Source organism: Platalea leucorodia (assembly GCF_965183815.1).
Source record: "Platalea leucorodia genome assembly, chromosome: 15".
NCBI lineage: Eukaryota > Metazoa > Chordata > Aves > Pelecaniformes > Threskiornithidae > Platalea > Platalea leucorodia.
In genome coordinates, this window is record NC_138837.1 from 1965679 (window position 1) to 1979669 (window position 13991).

General features: G+C 47.1%; 1 protein-coding gene across 7 annotated transcripts in view; it reads right to left on the reverse strand.

Moving 5' to 3' along the window:
• Positions 1-835: 835 nt before the first annotated feature.
• CRB2 (crumbs cell polarity complex component 2) overlaps positions 836-13991 on the reverse strand; it is a gene marked incomplete at its 5' end in the record, with an annotated part of 77091 nt that continues 63935 nt past the window's right edge. For 5 of the 7 annotated variants that reach the window (XM_082327784.1, XM_082327786.1, XM_082327783.1 and 2 more), the window contains 6 exons: positions 3636-4905; positions 7910-8036; positions 8511-8627; positions 10259-11126; positions 11981-12146; positions 13025-13581. In XM_082327784.1, the coding sequence (XP_082183910.1) occupies positions 4678-4905; positions 7910-8036; positions 8511-8627; positions 10259-11126; positions 11981-12146; positions 13025-13581 (2063 nt within the window). In that variant the 3' untranslated portion in view covers positions 3636-4677. Of the gene's footprint in view, positions 4906-7909; positions 8037-8510; positions 8628-10258; positions 11127-11980; positions 12147-13024; positions 13582-13991 lie in introns of all 7 variants that reach the window. The other 2 variants (XM_082327782.1, XM_082327787.1) reach the window with 2 other exon arrangements.

The window sequence follows — 13991 nt, forward strand, 5'->3', positions numbered from 1 at the left end:
GCTGCTGGCACTGAGCTCTGCCCAGGCGCCCGCTCTCCCGCCCGGACAGGGCTCCAGCTCCTCCTGCAGCTCAGCTACTGCGGTAACGACCGCGGCGCGCGTCCGCTCCCGCGTTCTCCCTGCGCCGGAGGCTGCTGCTCCGCCAGCAGCGGAGTTCTGCTGCGGCACTCGTCTGTCCTGACTTGTGCCGCGGCATCCAGGGGCTGTTAGGCATTTCATGGCTCTACCACACTCTGATTTTTGCCTCTTTGCTCATAAAATAAGGGATTAATGGTAAAATGTAACAGCACCTGCTTCAGTACAGGTGAACAGACAATGCAGCAAGTTTTGACAGCCCCCTTCTACAACAGATTTTTACTGGCTGCCGTGCAGATCTGCTTCGTTCAGGTCTACGCTCAGAGCTCTGGTGTGTGGCAAATAAAAATAAGCAGAAATTTAATAAAATTTAACTGTAAAAGAGGCACCGAGGTTTGCAGCTGTGCAAACTGTGTGTTACAGACCAAAATCAGCCAGCTAGACATCAAGTTACTCTTCGGGGGGGGGGGGGGGGGGGAGAAACCCCAAGTCAAGGTAACTAGCTCTATTTTTAACCAAATTTTATTGTAAATTTCTTTTGAAGGACATTCTAATTTTTTTACAAATTATAAAATTTACAATTACAAAAGAAATCAGGATCACGATCATTAACTACAGCAAATCCAGTTTTGTGAAAAAATATATTCAAAAATTAAATATCAAAAGAAAGTTAAGTTCATTATTGAAAAAAAAAACTTTCATAAATTATTTTGCAGAAATGCGCAAGACACTGACGAAGTATTTTAACACTTTTGCTAGTACTGGCTTTGGGTGCTGGAAATAAAAACAGCTGCTCTGCTAATGCTGCAAAGCAAGCGCGGAGGAGCCTCCTGCTGCTGCCCAGGAACAGCAGGGGATGCACAGACTCGCTGCTCGCAATTTGCTGCTTTTTAGATGTCTCTGCTGTTGTGGGGTTTGTAGCTGCTTGTTGCCTTTCAGGATATTTCAGTAGCTTAGTAACAGTCAGGTCTTATAACACAGTTCGGGTTTTCTTCTCAAAGTAACACAGGCTGGAGTAATATTGGGTCATTAAGTTCCCGCCGCTGCCTTCAATTTTCTACCATTTAAACACAAAAAATGGAGCGGAGCTCAAATGTAACGACCTGGAGGTTAATCAGGTCTGAGTTCTCAGCAACCCAAAACATATTCTAAGCTTGCTGTAGGTTTATGACGGGTCATTATGGGGTGAAGAAACACGCACCTACCTTTGCATTTAAGTAAAGGCTACGCAGCAGGGCTCTGCCCGGGCGCGGGTGCTCTGCCCCGGGCTCCTGGAGCAGCCCCCTGCCCTGGGGGCTGCCGGTCCCTCCTCACCCTTAAGGCAGGGGCAGACTCCGAGCAAGGGCGAGTTTGTGTTTCTGCAGAGCCACAGCTCACAGCCAGCGCAGCCCGTGGGGCCTGCCCCTTCAGAGCTGCTCTCCCAAAAAGCGCTGCCTGCTTCCGTGGTTTGTTCCCCTGTTGCACAAAGCTACGCTCACCTTTTTCCTAAGGCGCGCAGTCTAACTAGTTCCACTGCAGCAAGATGACTGGGCAGCATACCTGCCTCTATTCTGGAAGTGGATTAGACCTTCCTAAATAGCATCTGGAAAATACACAGAGCAAATCATTCATATCAGAAGTAACCACAGTGTTATTACTAATAAATAAAGCGCTAGCAAGCTCGCCAAACTGCAGCCAGGTCATTCCTTTCTTTATCAGCACTGTGTCCCGCTCCTTTCCAACCCACGGCCACGCTGGGATCGCCACTTGCTCTTTCAACTTCTCCTCAGTATTAGAGGGAAGGTGATCTTACACACTAAATATTATCTTGTCTCCCAAGGGTTTGATTTTTTCCATTTTCCAAAAGTTTCATTCTTCATCTTGTATCAGCAGTTGTGTGCGTGCAGCAGACCTGTTCTTAAGCGGCCAGACCTGATCAGCAGTTTCGTACTCTTCCCTTTGCTTACAATGACAGAAAAATTTATGGCTACAGTAAAAAAAAAAAATCCAAGAGCAAAACAGAACAGCATTTTCTTCCGGTGGCGATTAGCTACGGTGGGCAGATTCACAGCCTGCTTATTAGTAGTATTTTGGAGATTAAAAAGCAGGTACTGTTTTCTAAAATATTTCTCACCAATAGTTGTAATAATTAGCCTGCAGCACTCATGATTTTAGACCTTATTTGGCCTGCTCTGCTGCATTTCTTTCCACGGGCTCTGCCAGGTTATGCTAAAGAAGAAACAGCACACTCAACAGCTAGAACAGTAACAAAGAAGTAAAGCCACAAAATAAATATCTTTTTTAGGGCAATGTGGAAAATGAATGCTGTGTCTCAGGACAGCACAAACCCTGGTTTCGTGTTAAAGGTCACTACGTTAGTTAACTAAATTCCACTCCTCCGTACTGACAAGCCCAAACCTGTCTGTCCCGCGAGGCGCGGGCCTTGAAACATCTCCTTCTCCCCTCCTCGCACAAGCAAGCGTCACCCGATGTTCAAACGCTGCGTCTCCTGCTAAGGGCCAGCTCCTGCCCGGGAGGCAGCCTGCTCCGCGCAGCGGTGGACGGACGGGGGAAGCGTCCCGCCTGCTGACCCCAACCTTGCTGCAAAGTCTCAGCAAAGAAAGTCAGCAGTTTTTCTACATATAAACACCCTCCTTTCAAGAAAGTTAATACTGTAACTGGCAACTCAGTCTCAGGAAGGCACTTAAAATATTCCTGTGGTTTAGTCTAGTCCTAGGAAAACACTCAGTAGAAGTGTCTAATATAGCAGAGTGGTCCTTACTGCCTGGTAACGTCATTTCTCTGGCCTAGTTAGGGAAGGACAGCAGCAGCTCTAGGAACTCTCTCCCATCAGTCAGTCACCTGTCTTCACTTTGCAGAGGAGGCACGGGCACGTGTTTTTTGAAACAACCACATTATTCACATCATTTCTTAATATAGGGGTTTAATTTCCATTAATTCAACCCTCCTCACTTATTTGCGTGGCGCTGTTTAATGTTGACTGCGTGGCTGCGACGGTTACGAGGGCTACGAGCCTTTGCCTGGCGGAGGGAGAGGCAGCGGCGGCCCGGCCACCGCTCCTGCTGCTGACACACGGTGTCGCGTTCTCCGAGCGGTCCCGCGTACCCTCCCACTCGGCCACAGCCCCTGCTTCCTTCCTCTCCTCCACTGGCCCCTCCAGAGCTTTTTTTTTTTCTCCCAGACTTTACCGCTCTTGCTGGCAGACGAATTTTATACAAATGTTTTATGGGATAAGCTGCAATAACCGAGCTCGTTCAAGCAGCTGAATCTTACTGCCAAGTAACAGCAGGGAGTTGCCTGTAGCCTATGAAGTAGCGTAAAGCAGTACAGACCTGTCCTACAAAAACACATCTCAAGACCTAAGACGGAGACGCTGCAGCAGTTCTGTGGTTGCTGAAGGATGACACAGCACCTCTTGCGTGACCCCAGTTCTTATATCAGCCTCTCGGTCGGTGGCATCTTGATTACGTTCCACATTTCCACTCGAGCCCCATCTTTTTCTTGACGGCTTGGGCTGTATGTTCCCTGAGTTGCTCTCCTCCTCTTCATGGCAATCGCCGTGGCTGCAACGACTGCAAGGAGAAGGGCAGCCCCTGCAGCCCCGACTGCTCCCACCACGGAGGAGTTGCTAAGATGCGCCCACACCGGCTGCTGCGGTAGAACAGGGAGTTACTCAGAGCTTCCACGGGGACAGCGCTGCATTCCACATCCCTCACCCCAGTCCCAGCACCCCTCTAAGCTGTGCCAGGCAGGAGCTGCCCCCGATCACTGTCCCCTCCCCATCACACGAGCCCAGGGAATACAGAAGCAGGCTGGTGACCCTTTTCCTGCTCACCTCTCCCCCCGCCACGCAAGCAGTAAATTCAGCAACAGGTACTGCCGATAGCTCCAGCACCGGCCCACAAACCCCCAGAGTTCCAACTGCCCCTCTCCTGCGCGGTACCCGTGGGAATGTCTAACGGTGATCGCTTCGTAGAGCATCGATTTGTACAATGATTTCAGTAATTCCTGACAATTCCCTGTAACACTGTGGCTGTCGCAGGGCAGGAGTTCACAGCTGCTGTTGCTGTTGAAGACCGACTGCTTGTGAAGACCTCATACACCTGAGCTGAAAAAGCTTTGAGTGCATTTCAGTTGTTGACAAAATCAGAACAGTATGTACAAACCAGTCATAAATAACCTCTATACAGCGCTCCTTAAAACTATATGCAGCTCTTAATCTGTAACTTAGTGCCTAATTTAACCCTGCCTTTTAAAGCAGATTTCACTATGCCATTGCTGCCTGGAAGGTGGAACGGAGCCAGAGCAACTCCAGAGCAGATGCGCCCCACAGCTCCTGCGGAGGCGCAGGGACGCGCGGTCCTTGGGGCAGAACGAGGGGCGGCAAGAGGCTGCCTTTGAGCCGCGCTGCGCAGCCGACTCCGTTAACTGACCCAGCTGGAACAGCTACTGCCTGCGCAGCCTGCCTTGCACTGCTACGTCCAGGTCTTCATTACCATGCCTTAAGGAAACTGAGAGAGGGCGGATCTGCTGCTGCAAGTGCTGGAAAGAGGCCAAGGTCAAAGCAGACCTTGCGGGTGCATCTCCTTGTCATGGTAGTGCCTATATTAACCGCTCTTCAGGTGGCACTTTTAGGACACTGTCCATCTCCAGCCGAGCTCCTGCCACTTCTTGCTGACTGGGGCTGTAGGTTCCCTCTGATTGGCGCCTCTTCCTTGCAGTGAGAATCATGAAAATGAGACCAATACTGAGCAGCAGTAAAGAGCCACAGGCTACAGGGACAGCTACTTCAATTAGTGGGGAGGGGAAGAGAGCACCTGGAGTCCCTTTCTGTAAAAGAAATTAACGGAGAAACAATGAAACTCCAGTGGTTACAATAACTTAAGTCGAAGAACCCAAAATGGTCAGATTAGAGGGGAAATTTTTTTAAAAAAAGCAGCAGATCTGTGCCTGAATGGAAAAGGCCAAGCAAGGAACAAGTACAGGGCTTGAGGGCACCTGCACAGAGCGTGCTCACGTTCATTCGTTAATCTCTCAGCAAAACACGTTCAAACTTATTTTTTAAAACAGACTATTTTTAAGACAAAGACGGGAACAAGTTCTGAATTTTTCTTTCTAATTCAAAACTAGTGACACCAATGACACTCTGTAACAGGGCAGAGTTAGTTACAAACAGATTTACCGATGGAACAGCTAATACCATTACAATAATTCATGCAGGGCACACGGACAGAATTACCACAAGGAAGAAAAGAGAGGATTTCCTGAGCTGGGCAGCTCACCGGCATGGAGGCAGCAAAACTAAGTGCAGACAATTTATGGGACCAATCCTGGAGCTGTAAAATTGCTACAAAGCCGTCCCATGCACGCCACTTGCTAACGAAGATAACGCACAGCAGTTCGTTACAGCTAGAACAGCCGTAGCGAGAGTCTGAGCAACGCTTCAGGCCTTGTTAGGTGAGGTGAAACTGTCCAAATAATATCACACGCTCCATATTCTCCTCTTTGCTTATGGGTTTTCACAGCAGGCCAGCCCCTTAAGATTCAAGTGCCAGTACATTCAGCATCCACGGTGGAAATCTTTTAAGGGGCCTCCTTACCAATATCAGAATAAAATACATAGGTGTCACTAGAAAAGATCTAATCCACGTTGCAAAAAAATTGTAAAACTGAAGAGTTAATGCAGAGTAACGTGAATTTTCAGTAGCCCCAGAAAATTTCCCCGAGCAAGAGAATGGTACTAAAAAAAAAGTTCAACGATGCCTCTGATGGCAAGGTAGAGAATTTATTTAGCTATTAAACTATCCACTACAACAAGGTCGTAGGCAGACTTGTGTTTCAGTGCTTCCTGGAAGATCCTGGGACAGGGAGCTGTAATAAGTTTCAGGCTTAACAGTTAACAAATCTCAAAGCCAGAGGAAAGACTAGGATACAACCCCAAGAACTGACATACCTTGCAGGAACTTTATGAAATCCTAGGGCAAAACATTTTAAATAATTTAAATAGTGAATGGCGAGTACTAGCTCCATTGAATTTGTAGCTGAAAACTTTTAAATTACAAAGGCACATACTTTAATGTCCACACTATACAAAATGCTACGGAACAGACTTGAAGACAACTTGCAGCAGGAAGGGGAGGATGTTAAAGAGGTCAGTACATGGATGGGAGATGGAGACAATAAAAGGCCCAAGTACCGAGGAGAGAAAGGTAGCCAATGAGTATTTTTGAGATTCTGGTGGAATTAAGGATGGTATGGAACACAGCAACAAAGAATTTTAAAAATTGTGGAATTTTTGTCATTAAAGAAAGCTTTAAAATTACAATAAGCCTAAAAATAAGAAATATTCCTTACTGCTAAAAGTAGTATATCTGCCACCTTACAGATAAAAACAAAAGAATTCAAGCTTGATTGTTTACAGCTTTTGGATGCCACACAGTCTGTGCCAATGTCGCAAAGCATTACAGACCAGAAGGAACATTCCCCGAGTACCCGGAGTCCTTCTGACATTTTCAAGCGACTGAAGTTCAAGTTGATTCTCTGAGCCTGCCAAAACTCAAGCGACGTGCTAGGGGTTAGTTCTCGTTTTGCACAGCACGCAGATTAGTCACAGTACCAACACTACAGGAGTTTTTAGCAGTCCGCCCTGCTGCCGCTTGCACGCTCTTTAGTTGCTGCTGTTGGTGGGAGGGAGAAAGAGCAAGAGAGCGCAGCTCACAGCCCTTCGCTTCTACAACTACCAGTAATTGCAGACACAGCCAACAGCCATACCTCGTCCTCCCGCCTGCCCCCACCACAGCCACTGGCCTTTTGTGAGGGAAAAGACAGCCAGTTCTGCAAAAAGTAACGGGGACGATGAAAACGAATACAAGGAATCTACAAGAAGCGTCCTGGGACAGAGGAGACAGAGGCCTGAAGGAGTCTACGCATGCAAACTGGAAGTGTCGGGAGTGACCTCGTGGCACGTGCGTTACAGAACCCTTAGTAACAGCAACAGCAGCAAACCCCACCTCAGCGCACAGCCTTTTCCATGCAGTGTGGGTTAGTACATTCCCAGGTTACCAGACAAGCTACCTGTCCATGCAACAGCTTTACAGAGAAAAAGCGCGCGTACGATTTAACAACTTCCACACGGGAAGGATTTCAGCCTTGAACAGCAATGCTTTGCTTATGCAGAAAAGGAAAAGCATCGCTGAGACTGCCCATCCACCAGCTCCACGGGGTCAGAAGCAGGCTCAGCAGATAAAGGATGCTACTTTTTTACTTTTACTTCAATCACTTCTAGCCTGACTTCATCTGACTTCCCTTCTCCAAACACATCTGTTTCTACCCAGATGGTCTCGGGAGAGGGAAGGTGCTTTGTAACTATCTCATCCAAGATAAAATGCCAGCTGAAATCCCATTCTCCAGGAACCTGGGGGGAGATATAAGTAGTACCTCCTTTCTACAGGTCCAGCTGCAGTAGTTTGATTACTATCCAAGGAGTCGTAAAATCTAAGGAAAGTTGCAGAGACAGCCCTGAAAACCACCTGGCAGCCCATGCAGATACTGAAAAGCATTTGCTGCGGTTGCTTACATGCTGGAGAGTAACGTGCAACAGCATGGCAAAGAAAAAGTAATTTCCCCCTTCAGGTTTCTTTGGTACCGGCTGATTTCCTAAGTGTGGTCCCCAGCGTGCTTTAGCCAAGGCACACGCAGGGGACCGTGCGACACGCAGGCAGTCTCGCCAATGCCCCGCCACCCAAGGACTCTGCTAAGCCTACTTCTGCCGCTCCTCACCGCGCACAGGCTGGAAGAACAGACAGGAGCTCCGCGAGCGAAGGGAAGTGCTTACGTTAATGTCGCAGCGCTCTCCCGTGTAGCTGGCGCTGCACAAACACTCGTATTTGTTCTCAGAGTCTTGACACGTACCTCCGTTCTGGCAAGGGTTGGGATCACACTTGTTTATATTAATTTGACAACTGGAAAGGAAAAGAGTATTAGAATTAAATGAAATTTCTCACGTATGTTCTCGTGCCATAGAACACAAGATCATACAGTCCACAAAAGCCTCATTTATTTGAAAAATTCCTGTTGCATCTTTTTCAGGTGCTTTCTCCAGGGTCCAACAACATGAAAGTTGTACCCATTCATACCAATCCTCCTTTTGCCGTTTCGGTAGGACTGAAGCCAGTGTGGGTCTCTAACACAGTTAATGAATTCTCATGAGGCACAAGAACTACGTGGAAGCAGTTCACACTGCAAAAATTGGTATTGTCAGCAGGATCATCGCAAGCCTGCCTCTTCTAAAAATAACAGCTAGTTTACAGTTGTGGAGCAGTTGTTTGAATGGCAAAAGGATATATAAGAGGATGACTCGAACCTGCTCGGCTATCCCACCGACGTTAGAATCAGAGCACTAGCTCCTTTGCAGGCATCACAAAAACAGCACTTACTTCCTCCCAGCGAAACCTGGCTTGCAGCTGCAGTTGGCTCCCCAGCTCTCGCTGATGCACTTGCCACCATTCAGACAGGTGAAGTTCCTGCCACATTGCTCGGGTGGGAACGGCCATCTGGGAAAAGCAAGAGGCAGCCTTTAAAGCAATCAGGTTTTGGGGAGGGCGAAAGTGGAGACTGGGCTGGCGAGGGTCATGAGCACAGTCATTGGTATTTCTAGGAAGGAGTTCGGCACAAGTGGAGAAGGGAAGAGAAGGGAATAGTCTCAGGAATCGTCCATAATATCAGAGTATTACTTTGAGCATGCCCAGAGAACATGCAGGAGCTGTAGCAGTACTAGGACTTTTTTCACATAGTTGCCTATTCTCGCTGATGAAAATATAAACAGAGACGGGACACTGTTGGAATACCAAACTGCAGCACAGCTAGGCCACAAAAAGGAGAATGCAAGCACTCGATAACTGCCCACAGCAGAGTGAAGGAAGAACAACAGGAAATTTGACCTGGGCAGATGGATAACTGAAGCTCAGCCACCTCAGTATTTATCTCAAAGTTCCATTTGAACAGGCGCAAGTAGATGGAAGTCTGAGTAACATGTTGGTTCGTGCTTCCTTTACCGATATTAGACGTAGCTTTGTGACTCAAATATGCTGGATTTTTTCCAAACTAATACAAATGCTATAAATATAGATCTTATCAAAAAAATCCAGCCCTCCTCCTGACTCCATACTGATTTCCCACCAAATTTTACATGAGCTCCACGGAGGGATCATGAAATGGGCACTGCTAAGCAGTACGGGCAGTAAGGTGACAGGTAAAGAAACTTTTTCCTTCCGGTACACATTTGATAAGGAACAGGATACTCAAATAGACATTTTTTTAACCAATACACACAAACAATGCCCTTAGTCTTAGGACCAATGCCAATACAACCTAGGCCTTTGCTGAAGGAATGCTGTTAATCAGTCTAGGAGTGCGTGTGTATTTTTAGCTATAATATTATAGGAAAATATTTGTAAGGCTTGTTTTTGCAGAAGTAGTAGCAATGGGCACCTTCATTAGCACCGGCCGCTTTCTGCTCACAGGTAGGCTGAGTATCACTTGAAAGTCGGCTGTGCACCACTAGTAGCAAAAATAACCACAGTTAGGAACTCCTGCTACAGGTAATCTCTGTAAACCCAGTGTCAAAGGTTTATCAAAAACAGCATTCTCAGCAGAGATTTGATTGTCCCTCTTCTGCACTCTGCCCAGGAACCCATCCTCACTGGGACCATTTCTGTCACTCCAGGACATTCTGGCCACCTGAAACTTCAGAATACGGCCTGCTCCATCCTCTGGCGGCTGGGAAGCTCTTTCATTTCATAAGCAGGCCAGCGGGCTTTTTTCGTTTGTTTGCTCTGTTTTGTTTTAAATCAATGCAGGAATATGTCAGAGGGGAGTCAAAACCTGGAGAAGATGGATTTCTTAGGGAGTGCAAGAGGGAAGTGACAACAGGCTACAACACTTGCACTTTAAACAGCTCTGAAATGTAGCATGGGGATAACCCATGTAAAAAGGAAGAATCCTTATCCTGTATGAGGCTGAGCACCTTTCAGCGAGGATCTGAGCCTGGACAGCACCTTCCAATTCACAGCAGAATTTAGGTGCTTTACCTACCAGATACTTGCAATGAAAAATTTTCCCAGAGTAAAAGTCCAATTTATCTGGGGGCTCCTGACCCCTGCATCAAACCAAGCAAGGCACTTACTCGCAGCGAGGTCCCGAATACTGAGGAGGGCACTTGCAGGAGTAGCCATAAACCCCGTCAATGCAGGTAGCTCCATTCAGGCACTGGTGCCGCACACAGTCATCGACGTTGATGTCACACTTCTTCCCAATGTATCCCCGGAAGCATTCACACTGAAAATCTGCTACTGCATCGACACAGTCCCCATGAACGCATGGGCTTGACTGGCAGTCGTCAATGTTGGACTCGCACAGCAGCCCCTCCCAGCCAGCACTGCAGGCACAGCTGAAGGAATTGAACAAGTCCTCGCAGGTGCCGGCATTGAGGCACGGGCCAGAAGCGCAAACATCTGCCCCAGTGCAGCCCAGCTGGATGGTCCTTCTGCTGGACTGCTGGAACTGTTCTGGCTGGGGGTACGAGAGGTGAGCGGTGAACGGCAGGTAGATCCCCCCTATCTTCACTTGTCCTAGGCAGCCAGTGAAATTTTCAGCTAGAACAATCGGTGCGTTGTTCTTGAGGAAGTCCAAGTTCCCAGCGTTTCCCTGCAGAGTCACGTTAACGGACCCATCCAAACGAACCAGCCATCTGGAAGAAAGTGCAGATGGTTCTTCCATAGACACAGAGATGGTGTGCCAGGCACCGTCCGTGACGGCCTTCTGACTCAGGAAGCTGACACCTTCGATGCTATTCCCACTCCTGATGTCAACAAGCAGGGAGGAGTTCTTAATGGCTATCTGGAGGGAATCCACTTCTTCCACAGCCCGAAGCAAAACAGCATCTTCATCCCTGGTTCTGAAATCCACGTGGAGGCTGCTCAGAGTTCTAGTCACTGATGCATTGGTGGTAAATTCAATGGCAGCATAACTATTAAATGTGGCATTAGCCAGACCTATAAATAAAGGGGTAGAGCATAAGGGATTTGAAAGACAGTTGGTGTCATGTTTGAGGCAGACCAATGGCAAACTCCTGGCAGGTTCCCTCCCTTAAGAATCACGTAAGCTTAGTGTGAGTAGGATTACAGGCCTAGCTGCTGGCATCCTTAAAGCTCTTCCTGTTTACAATTTTACCTCTAATAATAATATCCAGCTCTTCTGTAGCAATTTTTACTCATCAGTCTCACGGCACTGTGCAAAAAATACAACTATTCCCCTTTTACTGCTAGAAAAGCTAGAATGTAAGTCAGGAAAGTCATACATCCAAAGCTGCTGAGGCGGAGAGTGGCAGAGCAGGGAACACCCCAACATCCTGAGTTCCAGGACACTTTCTAGCCACTAGACACCACTCCCTCCACATCAGGGCATCGTTAGCTAACTAGTTTTCTTCATTCTCTATGATTCTGTCTGAGGAGAAAACTGAGACACGTTTGCAATACTTAATTGGGTCCTACTTGGTGAAATAACCTGAGACTCTAGAAATGGCTGAACATTACAGAGAGCAAGATGGTCCTTGCACTGCAATGATAATAAGGTAGGCAATCACTCCACGAAAGCGCACAGGTTCCTTCCTGATCAAGTCAAAGTAACAGAAGAAAACACCTTCGAGTACCATCTTTGCTCTATCAGAACCTGGTGGTAAATCCATAAAATGCAAGCTGCCTGCAAGAGCGTGTACCTAGGCATCGCTCTCAGTTTCCTTTTTGTGGCATGTGTTTATATTTATCGCAACACTACAAACTAGGAATACTGCTTACAGACAGTGAATATTAAGGATTTCACCCACACATAAGCAGGGAACAGTACTTACACACATATCCTGCTAGAACATCCACGCAGGTGGTAGCTTCAGGACATGGGTCACTTTCACACCAGACTCTCTCTTCACAAAATTTCCCAGTGAAATTTGCTGGACAGCTGCAATGGAAATCATTCCAGGTGACAATGCACCTGCCACCATTCTGACATGGTTCAGACTGAAAAATAAAATAGCGGAATTTAGGAGCAGCGTAATTCACCTTTGCAATCTAAGAGAATTCAGTAGAAGGAAATCTGACAACAAAGATTAGTACGAGCAGCTTGAATCAAGAAAGAAGGGTAATTAAAATAGCGACTCAACAGCAGTGAAGGAAGCGCAAGGGTCTCTGTACAAGAAATTCCTGAGAGCCTGTCTCTCCCTGTGTGCACTGCTGATCAACAGAAACTCCCTAGGCAGAGCTCCATCAATTTGGAAAAGAACAAAGCACAAAAGCAAAGGTGAGAAACAGATGAAACAAGCTGCAGTGCTCCTGAAAACCTCGCAAAGTTCTGTCGCTAGAAGGACACACCTAATACCAGAGGCGTGACAATGCCTTACAGCACCATGAGCAAGAAGGGCAAAATTAGGGAGTATGGCCTCCCCATCTTCATGTGTGGCATAAAGGAAAGACAGTTTCTGATCTAAGGGCACCATGGAGACAGTTCATTGAACTGTCGTTGCTGAAGCGACGAACTCCTGGGGGAAGAGGTGGTTGTGCAATTGAAACGGGATGGAGGGAGGAGCTGGAAAGGTTACTGCTTACTGGTGGAGTCTGGAACACGTGTGTGGGCTCAGCAAAATGGAGGCGGGCAGCACAAGAGCCAGACTGCCCAAGTTCTACAAACTACAAAAACTACAAGGGAGCTAGCGAAAACTTGGTGCTTAAATTGTACGTAGTATATCGAGTGATGTAGGGGCATATGGGACCATGTGCCATTCAATGCATAAAAAAAACCTTCTCATCTTCCTGATACCAGCAACAGTCAAACTTTTCTGTAATCGCAGAACTATAATGAAGAACTGCACACATGTAGAGACAAACGAGAGACATCATACCTTGCAGGTGTTATCAGAGATGCAACCATTCACAAGATTACCATTTTGAGTCCTGTTGAGTTCCTGTGGGAGACTGTAGTTCTCAACCTGAAAAAACTGTATTTGGTGGCCATTCAGTTGGATGTCTTGCAAACAGCCTTTAAAATGGCCTCCCCACATATCAGCGCTGTCTGGGTTAGGGTGTCCACCAATATACACGTCATAACCAGCTAAAAGAGGTCTTGCTACGAGCTGTCCTAGCTCCAGATATGTGTCCGATTGGTGAGCACCAACCATTCCTCCTTGGAAAGACAGAGATACTAAATGTCTTCTCCCATCAACTACATTTTCTGGAAATGTCACAGCATCTGTAGAGAACATCTCTATCTTCAGCTTGCCATTCTTCAAGTATATGGTGAGGCAGGGGTCAGTTTCGTTGCTGATTTGCAATAGCAAACCGTTAGGTTTCCGACTACGAATGAAAAAGGAGATGTTGAAGTTTGCACCAAGGCTATCAGAAAGCGTGAAAGAGGCAAAGCTGGTGGAATTCTCTAGGCCAAATGTTGCTGCTGGGCGCTCTAGAAGAGAAAAGAAACGCACATCAGCTCAGTGACAAGGGGAATGCAGCTGGCACAGGGATATTCTAAGCTGCAGCTCCCTATGAATGGGGCAAGACCTTCCTTCCCACCATTTTCAACCTACATCCAGGTAATTATGCTCTCTCCCCACACAGGTCTGTGAAACTAAGAAGCAGGTGAATGTGTCCTTGCTTTCTCTGGAGGGCATGAATTCAAGCACCCAAGGAGCAGAAGAGGAAAAACAGGTCTAGCAAAGTCCTTGCCACCTAGCAGATTTACTCAAGGACTTTAAAGCTACAAAGTTGCTTTTAAAATTTGTAAATTTGGTGCTAACAGAACAACTTTGTACTTGCCATGTTTAGGGCTCAGGATTGAAAAAAAAACCCTGAAAAAATATGAATATAAACCTC